Here is a 24,427-nt window from a genome sequence, read left to right as displayed (position 1 = left end):
CCGAGTAGAAATGCCAGTTCCTGGACCCCAATCCAGACTGACTGAACCCAAAACTTGGGATTTCACCTGCAAATTCAAACCAGGCAGAGGCAGATTCAGAGACTGGGAGCCCTAGGGGTTGTTTCAAAAGTTCTGAGCCAAGAGGGGCAGCCCACGGGGTTCCTGTTTCAGGCTCTAAGCCCACAGTGGGGCACACAGCTCGGACAGCTCTGCAGCCATCAGGACCGGGCGGTCGCGCTGACCTCTTGTGAGGTTTCCGTAAGATTCTTTCCCCTCCCTCCCGAGGGAGGGAGGTCAGCTGCACGGATCAAAGATCACCCTCCGGGTTTTTTGTCTCACAGCAGACACACCCGGAGTCTTGGCTAAGCAGATCAGGTCTGGCTAGGAAAAAGAACCAGGGCCGGTAAGATGCCATGGCTGGCTAGTAACGGAATTCCTTGGTTGTGCACCTGAGTGAGGCAACCTTCTCGGGGGTCCTTAGGCAATCAAAATTCACCAGACCCAGCCACGCCCAACTCCCCGGGATTCACAACAGTCAGTCATCTGACCAGTCTGGTCTTGGTCAGGTGACAGGGGCGGAGCACATTTGGCAGAAGACGGAAGACCAAGGAGTGCTACGCCAGCCTCTGAAGGTGGCAAAGAAAGTCAGGGGCTGTCCTGGTGACACGCGGGTCCCAGAGGTTCCCCATGCTGACGCGCATGCGCCTGGCACTCCTGCTGCCGCTCCTGCAGCTGCTACCGCTCCTGTCAAAATGCAGGACCACAAGTCCCCCGCGCTACGACCCCACGTGGGAGTCTCTGGACAGCCGCCCTCTGCCCCTCTGGTTCGACCAGGCCAAGTTTGGCATCTTCATCCACTGGGGAGTGTTCTCCGTGCCCAGCTTCGGTAGTGAATGGTTCTGGTAAGTGCATACCCCTGCCCAACACACACCCTGTTCTTTGTGTCCACCTAGGCAATGGCAGTCAGTAGCCAGTCCACCTGGCGTTGAGTGCTGCCTGCTTGTCACTGTTTTGGCCGTGGGTCCATTTGCAATTCCAGATGTTGAATAGATAGTTTCTTGACAGGGTATCTCTCCTGTATCGACATGGAATATATTTGCTCCCCCTGAGTTCCTAGGCACACGGTAGGTGGGCCTGGCTGTGCCTGTGTGCATGGGGTAGTGCCAGTCTCAGAATTAAAAAAAAAATGCTTCAAAGGGGCTGGAGAGATTGCTCAGCGGTTAAAGTCACATACTGCTCTTGTAGAGGACCAGAGTTTGGTGCTTAGCACCCGCACTGGGAGACTCACGACCGTGTAATTAAAAATAAGATACAATCTTTTAAAACAAATGCTTCATGGATCAGGTATGAAATTAAGATCTTTGCATGCTAAAGCAACAAAACCACAAAGCAAATAAAGGGGTAATAATAGAGGTGAATTACGTCACCTTATCTTCAAAGTCACATGATGGTAGATGGGCATAAACTTCTTAACTCTTTTAACCAGTTTCTCTCTTCGTTAGAAATTCCCAGAAACACCGGGCGGTGGTGGCACACGCCTTTAATCCCAGCACTCTCTGAGTTCAAGGCCAGCCTGGTCTACAAAAGCTAGTTCCCGGGCAGCTAGGGCTATTAGAGAAACCCTGTCTTGAAAAACCAAAAAGGAAAAAAAAAAAATAAAGGAAAAAAAGTTCTCAGAATCGCCAGGTGGCTTACGACTTTAGTCCCTGTACTTGGGAGGCAGAAGTAGGCAGATCTCTGAGTTTGAGGCCAGCATGGTCTACAAAACTAATTCCAGGACAGTCAGGATTACACAGAGAAACCTTGCCCCATAAAACAAAAACAACAACAAAGAAGGAAGTCCTAGAATCTGTCTGATCCACTAGCCAGCATGGGTCGCTGTGATGGATGCTCGTGAAGTTTGTGTATGCCTTTGGGCCAGGCACAGGACACGCTGCTGCGGTCTGTGAAGTCCTTTGAGTAGTCTCAGCCACACAAAGCTGCTCTCCCACTTTGGGGAGGCAGTGCTGATTGTGGGTTTGCTCAGCCTATGGAACTGCTTTCCCCGTCTCCCCAAAATGTTTTCTGTTAATGAATATGGTAGACGCATGTTATGCTTTAGGCCTGTTGTCTTGCCTTGAAATCTTAGCTGATTATGTTCCAGTGAGCTTATGTATGAAGGGAAATATTATGTCATATGACGTAAGTGAAGAATTAGGAGAATCAGTGGCTGGATAACCAGAGGACAAGATGGGGAACGAGGCGAGAGTATTGGTTTACATAAGCTGCCCTCAATGCAAAGTCACACTGGTAAAGAGATGACAGAGAACCTGACAAGAATCTGTGTGTTGGGGGGTGAGCCGCCACGGGGTGAGCCCAGGCAATTTCTTCAAGCATTTATGTGTGCTCTTTCTTTCCCTCTCACAGGTGGTACTGGCAAAAGGAAAAGAGACCCAAGTTTGTGGATTTTATGAACAATAATTACCCCCCTGGTTTCAGATATGAAGATTTTGGAGTACAGTTCACAGCCAAGTATTTCAACGCCAACCACTGGGCAGATATTCTCCAGGCCTCTGGTGCCAAATATGTTGTCTTAACTTCCAAACATCACGAAGGTAAGCAGAGCACATACAATATCTGCTAACCATGGTTTGGGAATGTAAGGGCATTTTTTTTTGGGCGGAGACATTAAAGTAAAGAATCACAGGTAGATAGATGTTGAGTGTTGCTTACAGTTTAAGGATCGCCTATCCCACTTCAGTTGGAAAGCATGATAAATCCAGACAGCTAGTACCATAAGAATGGAGGGAAGATGAGCACAGTTTTTTTTTTTTTTTCCAAGACAGGGTTTCTCCATAGCTTTTTGGTTCCTGTCCTGGAACTAGCTCTTGTAGACCAGGCTGGCCTCGAACTCACAGAGTGCGCCACCACTGCCTGGCGAGCACAGGTTTTTTTGTTTTTTTGGTTTTTTTTTTTTTTGGTTTTTCGAGACAGGGTTTCTCTGTAGCTTTGGTGCCTGTCCTGGAACTAGCTCTTGTAGACCAGGCTGGCCTTGAACTGCCTCTGCCTCCCGAGTGCTGGGATTAAAGGCGTGTGCCACCACCGCCCAGAGAGCACAGGTTTTTATGTGCCCATTTAACCATTTAAATAAATAATCAGATTTATTTAAAGCTCTTTGAAGAGAATGAGTGCAGCCAGTCAAGTTTACAACTAAAGTCACACTCTGGTTTTGCTTTGTTTTGTTTTGAGACAGGGTTTCTCTGTGTAGCCCTGGCTGTCCTGGAACTCCTGTAGACCAGGCTGGCCTTGAACTCAGAGATCACCTGCTTCTGCCTCCCAAGTTCCTGGGATTAAAGGCACCATCACCACTGGGTTCCCTTTCTCTTCTTTAATGAATTCTGTAAAACCTTCCTGGGGCTTATGCTGCCTTAGTCTTGACTTCACACACAATTGGCTGTACTTTGGGCCGACATTGGGTTTGCTGTTAGTGATAGAAAGAGAGAGACCTCGAGGGAAAAGAGTTAGTTTTATAATAGTGCCCAGAAATACCAAAAGAATAAAAGGTAACACAGGAGTTGTGAATCAATTTGCTGCAACCACTCAGTGTCCTTAAGACCAGGGAAGCACTGGCTAATGTCCCACACTCCTGTTAATGCACAAAGTAGCTTATTTTACACGATTCTCTTTATCTTGAAAAGCAGCCTTATTATGTTCTGCAGGGGTGGGAAGGAGGCAGATGTGATGAACCCAAAGTCTGCGATTATTTATCTTCAATATTTTCCCCTTCGGCCACAGTCTGGTAGCTGCGAAATTTCTTCCTCTAGATGTTTCTCCTGATGGGAATGTGTCATTTTCTCGCTGTTTAGGGGATTTTCCAAATTCTGACACAAAGTGAGTTAATTGAAAAGAAAGCCCAAATACCCCGGGTGGTGGTGGTGCATGCCTTTAATCCCAGCACTCTGGAGGCAGAGGCAGGCGGATCTTTGTGAGTTCGAGGCCAGCCTGGTCTACAAGAGCTAGTTCCAGAGAGAAAACCTGTCTCGAAAAACCAAAAGAAAAAAAAAAGCCCAGATACCTTTAGACTAGTGGTTCTCAACCTTCCCAGTGCTGTGACCCTTTAACACAGTTCCTCATGTTGTGGCGACCCCAGCCATAAAATTATTTTCATAACTGTAATTTTGCTACTGCCATGAATCGTAATGTAAATATCTGTTTTTTTTAATGGTCTTAGGCAACTCCCATAAAAGGCTCATTCTACTCCCCAAAGTGGCCATGACTCACAGCTTGAGGGCCACTGCTTTAGATTATGAGAACAGGATGCAGACAGTATGTGTTCGTGTTCAAGGACTCATGCTGACATTGTTTAGGCAGACCTTAAACATTGACTTCAAGCTTCCCACAGACATCCTTATAGAAAGTGCAAACAGTTCGGGGACTGAATTTATAGAGAGTCCTTTCTCAGGCTTGTCCTGGCAGAATAGTGAAGTGAAGGGCAAAGGCGTCTTGAAAAGGAAGTCTGTCCTTCAAGATGTTTTAAGACTTGAGTGAGACAGAAACAAAGTTCTTAAGGCATGAGCTAAAATTTCTGAGGATTTTATGCCATTTCTTCAGCATCCCAGTTTAGATATCTCTTCTAATATTTTATATAGAATGCTGACCAATCTAGATGACAATTCCTGTTGAAATGTGAATTATTTCAGACTGTTACACTGCGTGTTATTTTTCATACCCTTTTAGTTGTTAGAAAAGTCACTTGGGGGCACTTTAACCCCGTTCATGGCTTTAGAGTAAGCTGAGGGAGGTCAGAAGTGCAGAACTGCTAGAAATAGCATATCTTCCCACTCTCCATGTAAATTAATTATCGAACACCAGAGGTTTGCTTCCTGTCCTCACTAGTATTCTGAGATTCATGCTGTAATGACATCCATCCAAGCAACAGAGCTTCCCCATCAATTCAGAAGACACACGCAAATCCCACAGAAGGTACATCTTGGGTCTTCATTCCAAATAGTGAAAATGATTGTTCTGTGATAATGTGTGTCTTTATTAGAGACCATCCACTACTATTTTTTTTAAATATTTATGTATTTATTATGTATACAATATTCTGTCTGTGTGTATGCCTGCAGGCCAGAAGAGGGCACCAGACCTTATTACAGATAGTTGTGAGCCACCATGTGGTTGCTGGGAATTGAACTCAGGACCTTTGGAAGAGCAGGCAATGCTCTTAACCACTGAGCCATCTCTCCAGCCCCCCATCCACTACTATTGATTATATATATTGCATTAGATGTTGTGCTAACAGTTGGCAGGAGTGTGTAGCTGAAACCACTACAGACACCATGCTGTTCCCCAAGAACCTCAGATTCTGTAACTGGAGACAGTGTAGAGCTTTTACTATGCACCCTGAAAATTGCTTTGAAAACACCAATCCCACATTATTTATGTTTTCCTCTGTTGGTTTAGATGAGTACCAGACAGACTGCAAAGTCTGCCAAGGGATGGTTATTTGGAGAAGCCGTGAATTGTGTGTTCCATTTGAATTGTTTCATGGGATGAAATTTCTTAAGGTTAAGGTGATAATGCTCCCAGGGGTTTCCTGCTGTCATTTTCCAGGCTTTACCTTGTGGGGTTCAAAGTATTCCTGGAACTGGAATGCCGTTGATGAGGGGCCAAAGAGGGACATCATCAAGGAACTTGAGGTGGCCGTCAGGAACAACACCGCCTTGCGCTTTGGACTGTACTACTCCCTGTTTGAATGGTTCCACCCGCTCTTCCTGGAGGATGAGGCCAGTGTGTTCGAGAAGCGGCACTTTCCCACTTCTAAGACGTTGCCTGAGCTCTATGAGCTGGTGAATAAGTACCAGCCCGACGTTCTGTGGGCGGATGGAGATGGGGGCGCACCAGATCACTACTGGAACAGTACTGGCTTCTTAGCCTGGCTGTACAATGAAAGGTCTGTACACTTTTATGCACATGGACTTGCCTGCAACACCCCTAAAGGATATATAAGCATTTACCTTTCTGTGGTTTTGTGCACATTTGTGGTGTGGGTGGAAGAAATCATTATAAACAATGTTTATTAGCTCGGTCAGTTTTAGCAATCAGAAGTAAAGAAGTCAGGAGTCAAATACAACCAAACTGGTTTTGTTATCAATTAAAAAAATCATCATTGAGAAATGATTGGGACCATCCTCTTCTGTTTGGGAGTCAAACTGCCCCGTGAGTGGAGCCCTGCCTGTTCTTTCTACTTGATCCACCACACAAAAGAAATTTGGGGATTATATTTCACGTGACATCAACACTCAGTTTTTCAGAGATTTTCCGGTAGTAGGCACAAAGCGTAAGAGAAAGGCTAGGATGTATAAGGCTATTTAGTCTTGGGAGAGAAACCTGGTCTGGAGTATAGATTGAGCTTAGTCTACCATTCATAGCACGAGAATGGGAACCGCGGGTGCTATACAGTGCTCCATACAGTGTCTATAGAGCGCTCTTTACAGTGTCTATACAACGCTCTATACATTGTCTATACAATGCTCTATACAGTGTCTATACAGCGCTCTATACAGTGTCTATACAGCGCTCTATACAGTGTCTATACAGCGCTCTATACAGTGTCTATACAGTGTCTATACAGTGTCTATACAGCGCTCTATACAGTGTCTATACAGCGCTCTATACAGTGTCTATACAGCACTCTATACAGTGTCTACACAGCACTCTATACAGTTTCTATACAGAGCTCTATACAGTGTCTATACAGCGCTCTATACAGTGTCTATACAGCGCTCTATACAGTGTCTGTACAGTGCTCTATACAGTGTCTATACAGTGTCTATACAGTGTCTATACAGCGCTCTATACAGTGTCTATACAGCACTCTATACAGTGTCTATACAGCACTCTATACAGTATCTATACAGCGCTCTATACAGTGTCTATACAGCGCTCTATACAGTGTCAATACAGCGCTCTATACAGTGTCTATACAGTGTCTATACAGTGCTCTATACAGTGTCTGTACAGCGCTCTATACAGTGTCTGTACAGCGCTCTATACAGTGTCTATATAGCGCTCTATACAGTGTCTATACAGCGCTCTATACAGTGTCTATACAGTGCTCTATACAGTGTCTATACAGCGCTCTATACAGTGTCTATATAGCGCTCTATACAGTGTCTATACAGCGCTCTATACAGTGTCTATACAGCGCTCTATACAGTGTCTATACAGCACTCTATACAGTGTCTATACAGCGCTCTATACAGTGTCTATACAGCGCTCTATACAGTGTCTATACAGCGCTCTATACAGTGTCTATACAGCGCTCTATACAGTGTCTATACAGCGCTCTATACAGTGTCTATACAGCGCTCTATACAGTGTCTATACAGCGCTCTATACAGTGTCTATACAGCGCTCTATACAGTGTCTATACAGCGCTCTATACAGTGTCTATACAGTGTCTATACAGCACTCTATACAGTGTCTATACAGCGCTCTATACAGTGTCTATACAGCGCTCTATACAGTGTCTATATAGCGCTCTATACAGTGTCTATACAGCGCTCTATACAGTGTCTATACAGTGCTCTATACAGTGTCTATACAGCGCTCTATACAGTGTCTATACAGCGCTCTATACAGTGTCTATACAGCGCTCTATACAGTGTCTATACAGCGCTCTATACAGTGTCTATACAGCGCTCTATACAGTGTCTATACAGCGCTCTATACAGTGTCTATACAGCGCTCTATACAGTGTCTGTACAGTGCTCTATACAGTGTCTATACAGTGCTCTATACAGTGTCTATACAGCGCTCTATACAGTGTCTATACAGTGCTCTATACAGTGTCTGTACCGTGTCTATACAGTGTCTATACAGCGCTCTATACAGTGTCTATACAGCGTCTATACAGTGTCTATACAACGCTCTATACAGTGTCTATACAGCGCTCTATACAGTGTCTATACAACGCTCTATACAGTGTCTATACAGCGCTCTATACAGTGTCTATACAGCGCTCTCCTGCGCATCCTCCTCACTGGACTCTGGATTATATGCCTGTTATCTGCACTGTAACAACAGTGAAGGAATTCATTCTTCAGAGGAATTTGCTTTAGGCCTGGAAGCTGGAACGCGAGAGTCAGGGCTCCAGTCACCACAGCTGTGGTTGGCCTCAGACACAGAGGCTTTCTGACTTCTCACGGTCATTTGCTGGGAGTGGATGTGGAGAAGATCTATTTGGCGTGACATTTCCTTTGTTTCAAGAGTATTTTTTCTTGAAGAGAAACTCTGCTTTTCATTTCAGCCCAGTTCGGAACACGGTAGTCACCAATGACCGCTGGGGAGCTGGTTCCATCTGCCAGCATGGCGGCTACTATACTTGCAGCGACCGTTATAATCCCGGACATCTTTTGCCACATAAATGGGAGAACTGCATGACAATAGATCAGTTCTCCTGGGGCTACAGGCGGGAAGCTGGAATCGGTGATTATCTTACAATTGAAGAATTGGTGAAGGTACAGTAAAATATGTTGTGGGGGCTACGACTCTGGAATGTTCTTAATGATGAGATGTGACAAGGATTTTTTTTCTTATGATTGGGATAGTGTAGTGTCACAGACTCAGGGCATTATTCTCTGTGTTTGTTTCTATGAAGTGATTTAATTTATATGTATGTGTGTATATACATAAATATATATATACATACACATATATATGGATAGACACACGGGAGATGAGTTATTTTTTTCTATCTCAAACTATATTTGTTCTTCACTTATTTTTCTTTTAGCAACTTGTGCAAACAGTCGCGTGTGGAGGAAATCTTTTGATGAATATTGGTCCCACACTAGATGGCATCATCCCTGTAATTTTTGAGGAGCGATTACGGCAGATGGGAGAGTGGCTCAAAGTCAACGGGGAGGCTATTTATGAAACACACCCTTGGAGAGCTCAGAATGACACTGCCACTCCAGATGTGTGGTAAGTTTTCCTGATTGACAAGTGCTGTTTGGATAGAGGAAAGCGCTTAATATCTGAGCTACACACACACACACACACACACACACACACACACACAGAGAGAGAGAGAGAGAGAGAGAGAGAGAGAGAGAGAGAGAGAGAGAGAGAGACTTAGAGGCTGCTACCTGTACCACACATGTTCCACCATGACTCAAATACAAAGAGAAGGGATAAGAATAAGAGTATCATTGAGCCAGGCGGTGGTGGTGCACGCTTTTAATCCTAGCACTTGGGAGGCAGAGGCAGGTGGATCTCTGTGAGTTCGAGACCAGCCTGGTCTACAAGAGCTAGTTCCAGGACAGGCTCCAAAACCACAGAGAAACCCTGTCTCGAAAAACCAAAAAAAAAAAAAAAAAAAGAGTGTCATTGAACATTATGTTTATTAAATTCTGCTTAAATCCTACCTAGATATCCCCTAATGGTGGGCAATGTTTAGCTAAATTGACGCTTACAAAATTGGAAGACGTTTAGATAAGAAAAGAACACTGAGTGGTTGATGTATAACAGACTAATGTTTAATCGCTAGGAAGTTTTTTAAGTCTCTAGTTTTCAGATACTAAATCCCATGAAGTTAGTAAGCAAGCAAGCAAGCAAGCAAGCAAGGTATAACCAAGGGCAAAGCCAACAGTAAATTAAAATTAGCCAAAGCCCTGTCTCAAAAGACAAAAAAAACAAACAAAAGAACAGCTTGTCTAAAGAATGTGAGATGATTTCCGGTTGTAGTTTCATTTACATTTTACCTAAGGGACTTAATGTGAGTATCATTTCTGATGCTCATCCACTAGCGTACAAATCTGACCACCACAGCTAGTGTCTCTGCAGGGGCAGTTGGTACTTCTTATTCTACCATTTGAGACAGGGCTTGTTTCTCTCTGTAACCCCGGCTGTCCTCGAACTCTCTGCCTCTGCCTCTCATGTGCTGTGATGAAAGGCGTGCACCACCACCACCAGACTTAGAATAGCTACTATGTTTTTGTTTTATTTTTTCCAGATAGACACTTCTATTTTTTGATGCTTCTATTTAAATTGTAAAAAATAATAATTCCAAACAAGAGTTACCACCAACCCCATGACAACTCACCAGGGAAGGCCCTGTTTCACCCTCCCCCTTCTTGAAGTCCCCTGTGCCTAACCAACAGCCTGGGGCAGTACCCTGCACTGTTGCTGGCTTTTCCAAAGAGGGAGGGCATGGCAAGGCTCACCACCTTTGGAAATTGCCTGAAACCAACAGAAATAATCCAGTCCGAAATCCCCAACGCTTTTTATAAAAGTCTCTACAGGTGACACCTTGGCTTGGGGTGGGAGCGAGAAAGGTTGGACCAGAACAGCCTGTGGGCTTGCTTAGCTTCTCCTGGAACAAAGACGATCTGTCGCTTGTTAGGCTTATACTGTGGCAGGTTGGAGGTTGAAGGCTGTTAGTGCATTTAGTGCAAGTGAAAACGGTGGCCCAGCCTGGGATACTGAAGTCCTCTGATGGCAAGGCAGAGCTATGAGAGCCCACATTCCCTGTCACTTTCTGCTGAGTAATGGGGTGGGGAGGATGTCCCCAGTGCTGGTTCTTTGAAGCCTTTCTGTGCTTGCTTGGGCCTGTACCTCGGGGCTACTATTTTTTAAGGTACAGCTGATGATCTTGAAGAGACTGGAATTCCTGTACACTACAGTGTTGTGAGAACACAAAACCACAGCTAGTATGTAGACAATATGCCAGCCCCTCAAAACGTTAGAGATAGGAATACACCACTACCCTGCAGTTCCACTTCTGAGCAGATATGCAAAAGAATGGTACCATAAGAACTATATTTCCAGAAACTGACACGTAAGAGCAAAGGGGTCCATTCATGGTCAAGCTAAGTGTGTACACACACTGAGGTATTTGTATGTTATTTAGCTTCGGAAAGGAAAGAAATGCTAAAACGCAGATGAATTTTCAGGAGTTTGTGTCAAGTGAAAAGACCAAGTCACAAAGAGGCAAATATTATTTATGAGCTCCTTAGAGTAATCAAAATCATGGAGATAGGAGCTAGGGTAGGAGAGAATGGGGAATTGTTTACAGGGTATAGTGTGGCCTGCTGCTCAGGTAATTCATCATCTGTATCCTAACTCCTGAGCCCTCCTTCTCTCTCTTATACTCCTTTGACAGAAGCCTGCCTCTAGCTCCCTCCAGCCATTCCTTCTGAGGCTGCCCCCTGAACTATTGGTCACATACGTACAATATCAAATTAGCTCACATTTGGCTTTAAGCCCAGCCCTGTTTTCTACCTCACATCCCAGATCCTTCAGGCAAGGCCATAGCACAGTTTGTATTTCCACGCCTCATTTCCAGGCTCCCCTTCTTAGTTCCTTTCCTGCCCACATACAGACATGTTATTTATTTTATCTTTAAAAGTTCGCCTTCGTCTCCAGCTGCCTTCCCGTTCTCTCCTTTCATTCACAATAAAACAGCTTACAGAACAGTTTTTAGTGGTTGTTTCTAGCTGGAGCTCCATTCTCTTCCTGTTGATCTCTCTCAGTTTGGACTTCCATCCCACTCTTCCTCAGATCGCTTTTGTCAAGACTACAGTGCTCTCTCCCTTGCCTGGCCCAGCGGCTGGTGCTCCGTTTCTGAAATTACCGGCAGGATTTGCCTCAGAGATTGAGACTCACTGGCTGTTCCTTGTTAGTCTCCTGTACTTAACCTTCCCAATCAGTAAATCTTGAAGTGTCCTTGGGCTTCCAAATTTCTCTATCTTAGTTCCCCAACTGACATTTGGTGACAGTTCTCCACCTTCCTTCTATAGCCACAGATGTCTTAGGTAGGGTTTCTACGGCTATGAAGAGACTCCATTACCACGGCAACTCTTCTAAAGGAAAACATTTAACTGGGGCTGGCCTACAGGTTCAGAAGTTTAGTCCGTTATTATCACGGTGGGATACAATGGTGTGCAGGCATACATGATGCTGGAGACGTAGTTGAGAGTTTTACATACAGGTTAGTAGCAAGAGAGAGAGAGATACTGGGCCTGGCTTAAACATTTGACACCTCAAAGCCAACCACCAGTGACATACGTCCTCCAAGAAGGCCACACCTCTTGAATAGTGCCACTCCCTATGATTTTATAGGAACTATTTTCATTCAAACCACCACATTCCATTCTCTGACCCGTGTAGGCTTGTAGCCACGCACATCGTAATGCAAAGCTACATTCAGTCCAACTTCAGAAGTCCCCATCCTTACTCTATCCCAGTCTCAACTCTGTTTGAAAGTCCAAAGTCTCTTCTGAGACTCATGGCCATCTCTTAACTGTAATTCAAAGTCTCTCTATAAATTCAAAGTCAAAAAGCTTTGACTACCTCCAACAAATAGTAGCATAGGATATACATTACTGTTCAAACGCAAGTGAGGAAATACTGGACCAAAACAAGACCAAAAAACGACTAGGGCAAACTGCAGACGCTGCATCTGCTGTCTGATGTCAAATTGCTCTCCAAGGCAATCTAGGACACACCTTCACCACTACACACAGTAGCCTCTCTGGGCCTCCCTGCCCACATGTGTGTCCTCAGCTGCTTTCCTCAGATGTGGAGACAGAAAGCAGGTGAAAATGTACTTGAACGAGGGGCCATGTTCCAGCCTCAGCAGAACTTGGCAGCTTTGGCGTGTGGTTCTAGCTTTGGAGTCGAGGATAAAAGAAAGGGGTTGTGGACTCTCCCTCTGCGACTGATGAAAGATGCTAAGGCCAGGCATGTGGCAGGAGCATCACTGCATGGGGGTCTAAGGAGAGGCCATTGTGCGAAGTTGTGAAGGAGAAGTCTAGATTGCCTTGGAGACCTCAAGATGTTGGAGAGGGTTTCTTTCACTGTTTAAGCTTGGCTGCCCTGGAACTTGCTCTGTAGACCATGCTGGCCTTGAACTCTGAAATCTGCTTGCATCAGCCTCCCTAGAGCTGAGATTAAAGGCTTGTACCACTCTGTAGGGCCCTAAGTTTTCTTTAATTCTTTTTTACAAATTGGAAGCTTAGCTTGGGGGGGAGGGTGTCTTGTCCTTAGGGCACCACTCCTTTCATCCCGTCTAGCATCAAGCTTTTCTTGAGTCTTTTTATCTCCTTGAACACGGGATTTAGCTGCATTAAGTTACTGAGGCCCCTCTTCGCAAACAGTACATTTTGTATTTTTGCTCAGCTTGCTCCTTTTCAATATAGATCTTCATAAGCGTGGCCACGAATAACCACATGACACAGTCAATGCTAGGCTATTTTGAAATCTCTTCTGCCAAAACTGTTAATCCAGTTAAGAGATAAACTCTTAAGTTTATCTTCAGGCAGATATTTGAGGGGGAGGAGGCAGGGCAGAGAGAAGCCATGCTCTTCATAAAATATCACAAGAACAGTCTCTAGGCCACGTACTAAAATGCTCCTTAGAAACACCTTGAGCTTGGTCCTACAGTACAAACCACCCTGAGCCCCACTGTCTCTCATGCTCCTCACTAGTGTGACCCATTGAGCCCCACTTCCAGGGTTAACTGCTTTTCTAACCCAGTCTCAAAGTCCACATTCCTCCAAACAAAAGCATGGTCCGGGCTATCTCAGCAACACCCCAGGCCCTGGTACCGACTTTTGTGTTAGTTCTTCCAACAAGGCCATACCTACTCCAATTAGGTCACACACCTCTTAATAGTGCTCTGTGAGCCGATGAGGGCCATTTTCATTTGACAGCCACAACGGCCAATTCATCATCAGATCTCTTGTTTTTACTTCTGAAGTGTGTATAGATTCTGGCCTCGTCTCCTCTCTGTGGTGGTTCTGACGTGACTCTCCACTGCCTCACCCGTGGGTTATTTTGGTGCCTTCTTGACTGATCCTCTTTCTGCCCTATCCTTTGTTTTCTAGTCTTACTCTGATGTGGGAGTGTCATATATCAATCTGTTGATTTCATTGGTTAAGCAATAAAGAAACTGCTTGGCCCTTATAGGTTAAAACATAGGTGAGAGGAGTAAACAGAACAGAATGCTGGGAGAAAGAAGCTGAGTCAGTGAGTCGCCATGATTCTCCCACTCCAGGCAGACTCAGGTTAAGATCATTACTGGTAAGCCAGCTCGTGGGCTAAACAGATTATTAGAATGGGCTAGTCCAGGTGCGAGTGTTAGCCGAGAAAAGGCTAGATATAATGGGCCAATTGGTGTTTAAAAGAATACAGTTTCTGTGTAATTATTTCTGGTAAAGCTAGCCATGCGGGCGGCCGGGTGCCTGGGACGCAGCCCTGCCGCTGGTATTAATACATTACTCCTTTGGTTGGGGGTGGTGTTCAGGGCATGTGGGTACTTGTGGGTACAATGTACACAAATGCACAGCACGCATGATTCCAACAGAGGACAACCTTCGGTCTCAGTCCTCAGACTCTTCCCACCTTTTGCTTGAGCCAGCTTCTCTTTCTTACGGGGCTGGAACTTCACCACAGAGACCCAGCCAGCTGACCCATGAGTTTCCAGGTCTTCATCTTGCCATCGTTGACGTTAGAGATGTACCGCTGCGTTCCGATTTTGATGTGGCATCTGGGAGTTGAAACTCAAGTCCTCACACTTGTGAGGCTAGCACTTATCATAGCTGAACCCTCTCCCAGGCCTTCACCCTGGTCCTTTTAATGCAGTCTCCAGAGAGCAATCAGAGAAAACCATGGATTTATGATTTATTTATTTAGTCAGCATTTCATGATGTAACCCAGGCTGATGTCATGCCTGGCTTAGAGTATTTCCATACCCAAATTCTTCCAAGGCTTCCAGTCTCAAGGGAGAAGGGTTTACAGAAGTCTCCTTGGCCTTATGCAATCCGGCCCTTGCTCTGTCTGCTTTCCCTGGCTCCCCCCACCTCCCCATCCTATCCCCCATCCCTGGACTCTTGCTGCTGTATCTGCAAGCCAAGCACACTCTGTAGCTTTTGTGCTTGTTTCTTAGCCTGGAAGGCTTTCCCACATGCTTACGTGGAGCTTCATGTTCTTTGGGTTCCATGGCTGCCTGCTCAGAGGGATTGTCCCTGCCTATTCTGCTCAGTGCTGCAGCTGAGGCCTACTTTTCTAACACCAGTAGGCCTTGTCTTTCTGCATGTAGTCCTGGCTAGTCTGGAACTCTCAGAGATCTGCCCGAGTGCGGGTATTGTACTGACTGATTTTGGGTGTCAACTTGAAAAAAGCTAGAGTCCTTGGAGAGGAAGGAGCCTCATCTGAGGAAATGCCTCCATGAGATCCCACTGTAAGGCATTGTCTCATATGTCTTATATATGAGAGTGATCAATGGGAGAGGGCCCAGTCCATGGTGGGTGGTGCCATCCCTGGGCTGGTGGTTCTGGGTTCTATAAAAAAAGCAAGATGAGCAAGCCAGTAAGCAGCATCCTCCATGGCCTCTGTATCAGCTCCTGCTTCCAGGTTCCTGCCCTGCTTGAGTTCCTGTCCTGACTTTCTTTGGTGATAAACAGCTATGTGGAAGTGTAAGCCAAACAAACCCTTTTCTCCCCAGGTTAATTTTTTTTTTTTTGGTAGTGGTGTTTTGACACAGCATTAGAAACCCTCACCTAGACAGGAATTAAAGCCATGGACTCCCATGCCTGTATCCTTACAACTCTGGGGATTTCTTTTCTTTTCTTTTCTTCTTTTTTTTTTTTTTTTGGTTTTTCGAGACAGGGTTTCTCTGTGGCTTTGAAGCCTGTCTTGGAATAGCTCTGTAGACCAGGCTGGTCTCAAACTCACAGAGATCCGCCTGCCTCTGCCTCCCGAGTGCTGGGATTAAAGGCGTGTGCTACCATCGCCCGGCTGTTTAAAGATTTCTATAAATACTTTGGTGAGAAATTGGGTGAACACATGACTGTATCTTTGTCTAGAGTGAATTCCTCTTATCGTTTCTGCTGTTCTTATTTATGATATGACTCTCAGGTTAAATGTGGTTTTCTTGGTAAAGAAGCCATCTGCTGTCCCTTTGTGGTGGTTTGAAAGAAAATGGCCCCATAGGAAGTATATAGTTCTGCTGTCTATGGATCAAGATGTAGAACTCTCAGCTCCTTCTCCAGCACCGTGTCTGCTTTCATTCCACCATGTGCAGCCAAGATGATAAAGAACTAAACCTCTGAACCTACGGTCCAGCCCCAACTACAATAGTTTCCTTTATAAGAGTTTCTGTAGTCATGGTGTCTCTTCACAGCAATAGATACCCTAAGTAAGACACCCTTTATTACAATTGCTATGTTTTCTTTTCTTTTATGCTGTATGATTGACTGCCTTTTCCACTCTAGCCTAAGTCACATGAAAACAAGAATTGTGTTTGGCTCTCTGTAGCATCCCTAATAGAGAGCAGACTACATACCCCTGCATCTTTGAGTCAGTGGCAGTCAAGTCATACAGCTCCAGTTGGCTTCTCTCTATATTCCATTTTCACTTCCATGTGAGCAGTTTGGATAGGAATAGTAGTAACTCATGTAGCCCCTCCCCAGAACTTCCATTTAGCCAATTGTGGCAGCATGCCTGTAATGCCAACACTGAAGAGGCGAGGCAAGAGTCAAGGCTAGTCTTAGCTACAGATTAAGACCCTGTACTCTGGTCGGTGGTGAAACTCGCCTTTAATCCCAGCACTTGGGAGGCAGTGGTAGGTGGATCTCTAGATTCAAAACTAGTCTGAAAAAAAAAACAAAACAAAACTAGTCTGGTCTACAGAGTGAATTCCAGGACAGCCAGGGTTACCCAGAGTAACCTTGTCTCGAAAAACCAAAAGTAAGTAAATAAATAAAAGACCCTGTTATAAAACAGAGTAAAAGTCAACTTCTTTTAATATTGGAGGCCTGGAAAAGGGTGGCACGTTTTATATACCATGGGGGTAAAGTAAGTATTTTTATATTACTAGGGATCACATTGTCAAATATCTGTAAAACAATTCCAGAAGTAATCCATAAATAAGGAGAAACATGGGGTATAACTTATTAACTATGCTGTTTGCTTGCTTGCTTTTTTTTTTTTCTAACCAGGTACACAACTAAACCAGAGAAAAAAATAGTCTACGCTATTTTTCTTAAGTGGCCCATCTCAGGAAAGCTGTTTCTTGGCCAACCTGTAGGTAGTCTGGGGGAAACAGAGGTAAGAAAGAATTTTATCTTCGCGATTCTTTTAAGTTGCTGACTAAAACATGCAGAGGAGAACACAACTTTCATGTGATCCTCTTGTACCTAATTTTATCCTATTTTACTTTAAAATTAGCGTAGACAGTGCAACAATGGCAACTGTTTAGCCACAATCTTTTGAAAATCTAAGAAAACTGAACTTACAAACCACAACACCTCCCCGACGAATGATGTAGATTAGGCATTGTTTTTCATAGTTACTCTGTGGTGTTCAAGTTCACGCCAGGCATTGAAAATGAATTTTTCATAGAACGTTGAGCGCCTCCCCTCCCCCCACCCCCCCCGAACACCACACCAAGAGCATATCTGGATCAAAGTAAGATGTTAGGGTTCTTCTGTCATTTGAGGCTGTCCTCAGACCCAGTGGAGTGCACTGTGATAGATCTCGGGGCCCTCATGAAGCTGATAATCTCTTTGAACGGAGTCATATGACTTTCCTTCTGTCACCTCTCGGTTTTCTTTCCAACACGGGAGGTTGACGTTTGGAAAGATAGTTTTTAAATCTAGTCTTAAAGCACGTTCCAGACCTGGATATGGCAGCAGCTACCCTTTTTATCATCGCCTTGAATGGTATTAATTAATACAATTAAAATTTAGCACTTTTATTTTGTATTGTTCCATGTGATAAAGGGTTCAGATAAGCCTTGAGTATGTACAGAACTGCTTCTGTGAATTCACTTTCTATGAACAAGAGCAAGACTGTATCTTTGATTGAATTCATGTGCTACCAGCCATTGGAGGTCGCTGGGAACTCTGACAGTAGGGTCCGGCCAGGAGAAGGAAGCCTTTATTTCAAAGTATGTGTGAGAACTGGGCAGGCCTGAACTGGGCAAATGGCTCCCAATTATTTCCTATCTCTCATCCTCTCTTCAAGCATTTCCCCCGCTCCGGCACTCGATTCTCCTTTCCCAATCTCTGTACATGTGCGTTTACCTTTTGAGGGTAACATGGGAACAGGAGTAAGGTGTAAAATGACACGTGAAGGTAAAAATGGACCTCGGTCTAGTACCTCTTTAGAAGTTCAGTCACCCCTTAGAAATGTCGTGGTGATATCTTTGGGAACGTTTGTACATTGTCAGTGTTTCCAATTACAGGTAGAACTTCTGGGCCACGGGCAGCCGCTGACCTGGGCTTCTTCAAAGCCAAATGGGATCACAGTGGCGCTGCCACACCTAAGTTTTCATCAGATGCCCTGTAGATGGGGATGGACTCTCGCACTAACAAATGTGACTTAGCCTGCAGCTGGGAGACGCATGCCACAGGTACCTCTAACCCCAGGAAATGGCAGGGTTTTTAATAGCACTAAAGAAATCAGAGTGGAAATGATAAGAAAAAGCAAGTCATTAGGCAATGCAGCCTCCTTGCCCTCTCTTCCTAAATAGCTCATGTTACTATTTGAATATGTCTGTGCTTTCCTACGAAGTTTTCCGTTATTGAATTCATGTCTCCTATCAATCCCGGGTGACAAAGTCTGTTCTAGAGAACTTAGAAAATGGTGATACCATGGACTGAATTTTTCCCAAGTCCTATTCTTATATTGAAGCCCTAACATCCACACTCCCACTGTGGCTGTATTTGGAAACAGAACACTTAAAAGAGATGATTAAGATTAAACTGAGTCAGAAGACTAGCCCTAATACAATAGGAATCATAAGGCTAGCCCTAATACCATAGGATCTTGGTGCCCTATAGGGAAAGAGACAGCAAAGATGCTGGAATACAGGAAAGCCAGGTAGAGCGATGGCAAGAAGGCAGCCATCTGCAAGCCAAGAAGAGCATAGAAGAAACCAGATTTCTCAACACCCTGATATTGGACTTCTGGCTTCCAGGACTGTGAGAAGAATAACGTCCTTTTGTTGAAGCCTTTCAGGATGTGTTTGATCTCCCCCACCCACTCTGTTATTGAATCCTCATATAATGCAGGCCAGTATGTGATAAATTTGATTGGATGTATGTTTCCAATAAATTGAGTAATTATCGTTTCATTGTAAAGACTTCTCTCTTATTGATAAAACTTCTCTTTGCTTAGACATTTAGCATTAAGTATTAAAAATATATTAATATTTTAATATTTATTGTCCCAGTTTGGAGACAGAATGAGACTGGAGGGCTGGGTTTATTTTTTAATAAGGGCTTAAACTTAAGTTGCAAACCTAGTTGAAATTTGGGAAGGTGTTATTAGTTCCTTTCTTTTGCTGTGATTTTCATCACACCAAAGCAATTTTATAGACGGGATATTTCCTTTGGCTTGCAGTGCTGGAGGGATAAGAAGCCATCAAGGTACCGAGGTATAGCAGCAGGCAGCCAAGGCAGCTGGAGATCACATCCTCCGCTACAAGTATGAGGCAGAGAGCGAACTGAGCTGTTTACCTTTCTATTCTATAAATCTTTCTTCCTTTCTTATTCCATGGCTAGTCGTGTGGCCGGGTGGCTGGCCCTTGGTGTCTCCTCCTTCTCGCCTCTATTTTTTCTCTTTGCCTGACAGCCTTGCATATCCCTCTCTTGCCTAGGTACTGGCCATTTAGCTCTTTATTAGACCAAGCAAGTGTTTTAGGTAGGCAAGTAACACACTTTACAGATTTAAACAAATAAAACATAAAATATTGCAACACATTTTTGGATCATTTTGTTGTTATTGTTCTTTTGTTTTTTTTCAAGATAGGGTTTCTTTGCCTTAACAGTCCTGGAACTCACTCCATAGACCAGGCTGGCCTTGAGTTCACAGAGATCCACCTGCCTTTGCCTCCTGAGTGCTGGGATTAAAGGTGTGCACCACCACCACCCAGCCATTTTTGCATCATTAAACAAATATTTTGCAGCATGAACAAATGTAAAACATCTTAAACTAATATTCCATAACATTATCCATTGCTGAAGATCTTGCAACTATTGTTTTTATTTCCTTTTGAGACAAGACTCACTATGTTGTCCAGACTGGACTCAAAATTTTGGGGCTCAAGTATTCTTACTGCTCAGCCTCCAAGTAGCAGGGAATATTGGTGTTTCCCACCATACCTGGCTGCTACTATCAATTATTCAAAACTATGCCAAAAACGCCATGTAAAAAAAAAAATTCAGTTTTTTATTTTTAGCAAAAAAAAATTAGTTCTAAATCTCAACATTTTACTAGAGAACCATATGCGTAGGTTTAAATGATCAAATTCTAGACAAAACAAACAAACAAACCCAAATTTAAAAAAAGGAACAAAACCAAAATCCAAATCAGTGTTGTAAGAATCTTACTACAGATGTTGAGTCATCCATTTGAAAAAGTGTTTTGAGAGGGAAAAATTGTGAACTGCTTAAATTTTTAGGCTTCTCATCTTTACCTGATACAGATGAAAAGGAAAGGAGAAAGATGCCTAACAAAGCGATTAGCAGATGAGTGGATGTATTAGCTGTTTCCTCACTGCGGTGATTACACACCTTACAAAACAATGTAGAGAAAGCAGCATTCATTTTTGGCTTGTGGTTTGAGGATACAACAGTCATCATGGTGGGAACCATGCAGAGGGGCATGAGATAAATGATCACCTTGGGTCTGCAAGTCAGGATGAAGAGAAATGAAAGTTTGGGCAACATTTGCTTTTTCCTTTTCTCTTTTTATTTTTAGTCGGACCCAGACCATGGAATGGTGTTACTTACATGGAGGGTAAGTCTTTCTACTGAAGTTGAATCTCTTTGTAAATATCCTCACAGGTATGTACAGAAGCATGTCTCTAGATGGTTCCAAACCCAGTTAGATTGACAAGGAAAATTAACCATCACTGTATACTCCTTGTAACTTGACAAACAAATACACTACTTTTAACCCTGACACTCCATCCTTCATCCCCTGTTGTGTGATAAAATTTGTCTTGAGGACACAAAACACGTGCCTATTTACCCCATGTAAGAAACCCATTAAAGGGGAAGGTTTCCCCAAATGGAAGCATTGCAGCTCTGAAGGGGAAGGTATTCTGGCAGTCAGGAGCCAAGGAATACCACAAAGTCACGTCGTACAACAAACTTCATGTAGGAGATTTATTGGGGAAGACAGAAGGGTGACTGCCTCTGTTCAAGTGAGAAGAGCAGGGAGGGACCTAAGCAGGAGACAGGCTTCTAAGGCATTTCTTCCGGGGTAGAGCTCTCTAGGGTAGAAATTCCCAGGGTGGGGATTGGTGGGATTTCAAGTCCTGAGTTTGGGCAAGCCCAGGGATTGGTGAGTTTTGAAATCTGGGTATAAGCTTGAACCTGTCAGTTTCAGGAATTTCCTGAAGCTATTATGAGTTGTTCACTTTCCTGCCTAAGGAACTTTCTAAGGGATGAAATATTTCAATCTCTGAGGAAATTTACACATCCCCATATGTTCCTGGCTTACAATACAGGATGCAATGCACTCAGCCCAAATTTTAGAAATTTCCATAGTCTTACCAGTTTCAGCACCGTTCAAAATCCCAAGCTGACAACCTCTTCCAAGACTCAAGGCAATATTGTTTAACTATGAACTACTCTGTGTAGTTGGAATTTTCCTTGGGCTGCTAAGCAGCTCTCAAATAAAGACATAGAGATTTATTTTAATTATGAACGCTCAGCCTTAGCTTAGGCTTGTCTCACTAGCTCCTTTAACTCAATTTAACCTGTTTCTACTGATCTACATTTTGCCATGGGGCCTTTTACCCTTCTTTCATTCTGTATGTCCTACTTTCTCGCCTCTTCCTGTCTGTTTGCCCCTGCCATCTCCCTGTCATCTTCTTTTCTTTCTTCTTGGTCCTAAATTTTTCCTACTTACTCTTCATGCCTCTTCCCTTGCATTGGCCATTCAGCTTTTTCTTAGACCATAGACAGGCGAGGTAAAAGAGCAACACATCTTTACATAATTAAACAAATGCCACACATCTTTACATAGTTAAACAAATATTCTGCAACAAATATATAATCAAAAACCAAGTAACAGATTTCCAACATACAAGGCAGAGAACATCCCTGTTTTAAAAGGGATGAATGGGGTATGGTAAGGAAAGATTGGGTCAGAGTAAAACTGGAACCCAGCATTGGGAACTGCCCAATCTTCAAGCTCAATGTTCAGCATCTGAGGATTTTAATATCATCACATGGCTCCAGCAGCCTTGTGTATCCCTCTCCCCTGAGTTTCATCACTGTAGCCCTTGTAGCCTGTCTCATAGTCTAACTCTACTTCCAAGTTGTAGCTTTCCTCACTGGGTGTCCCTTGTCCCTGACATCACCAACATCTTGAGGTTTCTATTACCAGAAAGACTTCACTTTTACAACTGCAACAATGGTCTTCAATGGTCCTTTCAAGGTCTTCTTGAAAGAAATCCAATACTGCCACACACTGCCAGGCCTTAGAACCTTAGAAGCTTTCTGGAACTGTGCTGCAAGCCTCCATGACTTCCTAACACTTGCATTTGGCATGTTTGGAAAAATCATGTGCATGTTGCTGTTTGCTCTAGAAGTAGTCTGGCTTCTTTCTGCCACATCTCTGATGGCCTCTTCTTACCTTGGTGTCTGAACCTGTTTTTTTTTTTTTTTTTTTTTTTTTTTATTATAGAGGAGCCCTTTAATGTCGTTCTAAGTTTATGCTGTCACCTTTCAAATTAACTTGTACTTTCACAGGTTGGAGTCCTTGATAGGTGGCCATGCCCTCAGGACACTGATATTGAGAACAGCACAGAGGGTGCAATTTGATAGTACAAAACGCAACAATTGCAGTGGATTTCTTCATACCTGCCCTGTCTGAAGCTTTAAACTTATTCCTCACTAAACTGAGTGTCGTTTACCATTCTGCTCTGACTATAGAGTTCAGAGCAGCAATAACCTGCCACAGTTGCTGTTCCGATCTCTTAAGGTTTTCTCTGCCAACGTTTTCATGACTTTAGAATTCAGTTTCACTTACATTTTCAGGCCCCAAGCAGAAAGTAGCAAAGGGGGACTTTGTTTCCTGAGAATCTCCATTCCATCTGAAGCCTTCTGAGTTGGGACGCCATTATACTTGTCTTGGCATTCTGACTTCCTGAATTCCCAGTAGACTGGCTCCTGAAGTCCTAACTATGCATGCCCTATATCTAGTGTTTGTTCAGCAGGAAGCAAACTCTACAGTAAACCCCTGCAAACCAGTTCTGAAGGTCTATGAACCACATGGTGAAGTTTCTTATATCAAAGACCACACTTCTCAGTAACAGTTTTCTGTAGACCTTTCTGTCTGGCTTTGAATACCTAACAAAAGCCACTTAAGGGTTCAGCCCATCACCGTGGGGAACACATGGGGGCAGAAGGGTGAAGCAGATCCCACCAGTCAAGAATAAGACCATTACCACATCTTAAAGTCAAATTTGAAGCAAATTTAAATACCGGCCAGGTAGATAGGTTCTAGTCAGGTCCATACCCAGGTTCCCAGGAAATAACCCCCAGAAATGTTTTGCAGGGTTTTAAAACAGCAAAACCCACAAGGTGGGCCGTGGCAGTGCACACCTTTAACATCAGCACTTGGGAGGCAGAGGCAGGCAGATTTGAGTTCTAGGACAGCCAGGATTGTTACACAGAGAAACCCTGTAACCCACAACTCCCTGTGTTTCCTATGAGGTCCAATCAGGAGCAAGCATACATCCCAATCTACTTCTTGCCTGCATGCTTTCTGCCTACATCCAATCATCCGCAAGCATATATCCTGATCATTTCCTGCTCCCAAACATCCCACCCACCTGTGATCAAGCACATAGGTTGCAGACGGGTCCAACAAACTTATTTAGGGGAGTGGCTTGTTATCTCCCGTAAACAACAGCCTCCAGCATTTCAGGAACCATCTGTCCTTGGGCAGGGGGCTTTCACAACAGAGGCACAACAGAGTTTCTTGGATCTCTTAGGCATACCATTTAAAACTTAAAACTTTGGCTTTCACACAGGTGGACTCGTCAGGAAGCTGAAAGATAAAACACTTGTTTACCATTAACTCTGTTGAAAGAGCCAAGGAGCCAAACCAATGCCACGACAGACTCCAGGCCTGCCAGGGACCAGGCCAGTTTCGGCTTACTGGAATTGAACAAGCAGTTCTTGGAAAGACCACAGCTCTCGTATAACCAAGCAGTAAGCGCTCTGCAGCTTTATGGAAGCTCAAGATAGCTAAAAATAGCTTCTCCCACCCTGATGCTGGAAAGTCCCTAACCACTGAGCCACCAACCAATCCTATAGCAACCTATAAACTTTGTGTTTAAACCCACCAATCAGCCCCCAGACAAACCTGCATGCAGGTATTTTTATTCTCAAATTAAACACTCTTGTTGATTGAA

At 44.0% G+C, this 24,427-nt stretch overlaps 1 protein-coding gene across 1 annotated transcript; it reads left to right on the top strand.

The window, feature by feature from the left end:
* Positions 1 to 120: 120 nt before the first annotated feature.
* Positions 121 to 24,427, top strand: Fuca2 (alpha-L-fucosidase 2). Its single transcript, XM_075948721.1, has 9 exons — positions 121 to 902; positions 2,407 to 2,594; positions 5,596 to 5,935; positions 8,294 to 8,504; positions 8,780 to 8,970; positions 16,989 to 17,097; positions 18,236 to 18,403; positions 20,755 to 20,793; positions 24,044 to 24,427. Exons 1-7 carry the CDS (start codon positions 688 to 690, stop codon positions 18,374 to 18,376), a joined length of 1,395 nt encoding a protein of 464 aa, XP_075804836.1. The 5' UTR covers positions 121 to 687; the 3' UTR covers positions 18,377 to 18,403; positions 20,755 to 20,793; positions 24,044 to 24,427.

This window comes from Microtus pennsylvanicus, chromosome 1 (assembly GCF_037038515.1).
Source record: "Microtus pennsylvanicus isolate mMicPen1 chromosome 1, mMicPen1.hap1, whole genome shotgun sequence".
In the NCBI taxonomy this organism is placed as follows: domain Eukaryota; kingdom Metazoa; phylum Chordata; class Mammalia; order Rodentia; family Cricetidae; genus Microtus; species Microtus pennsylvanicus.
This window is presented reverse-complemented; position numbering and strand designations above follow the sequence as displayed.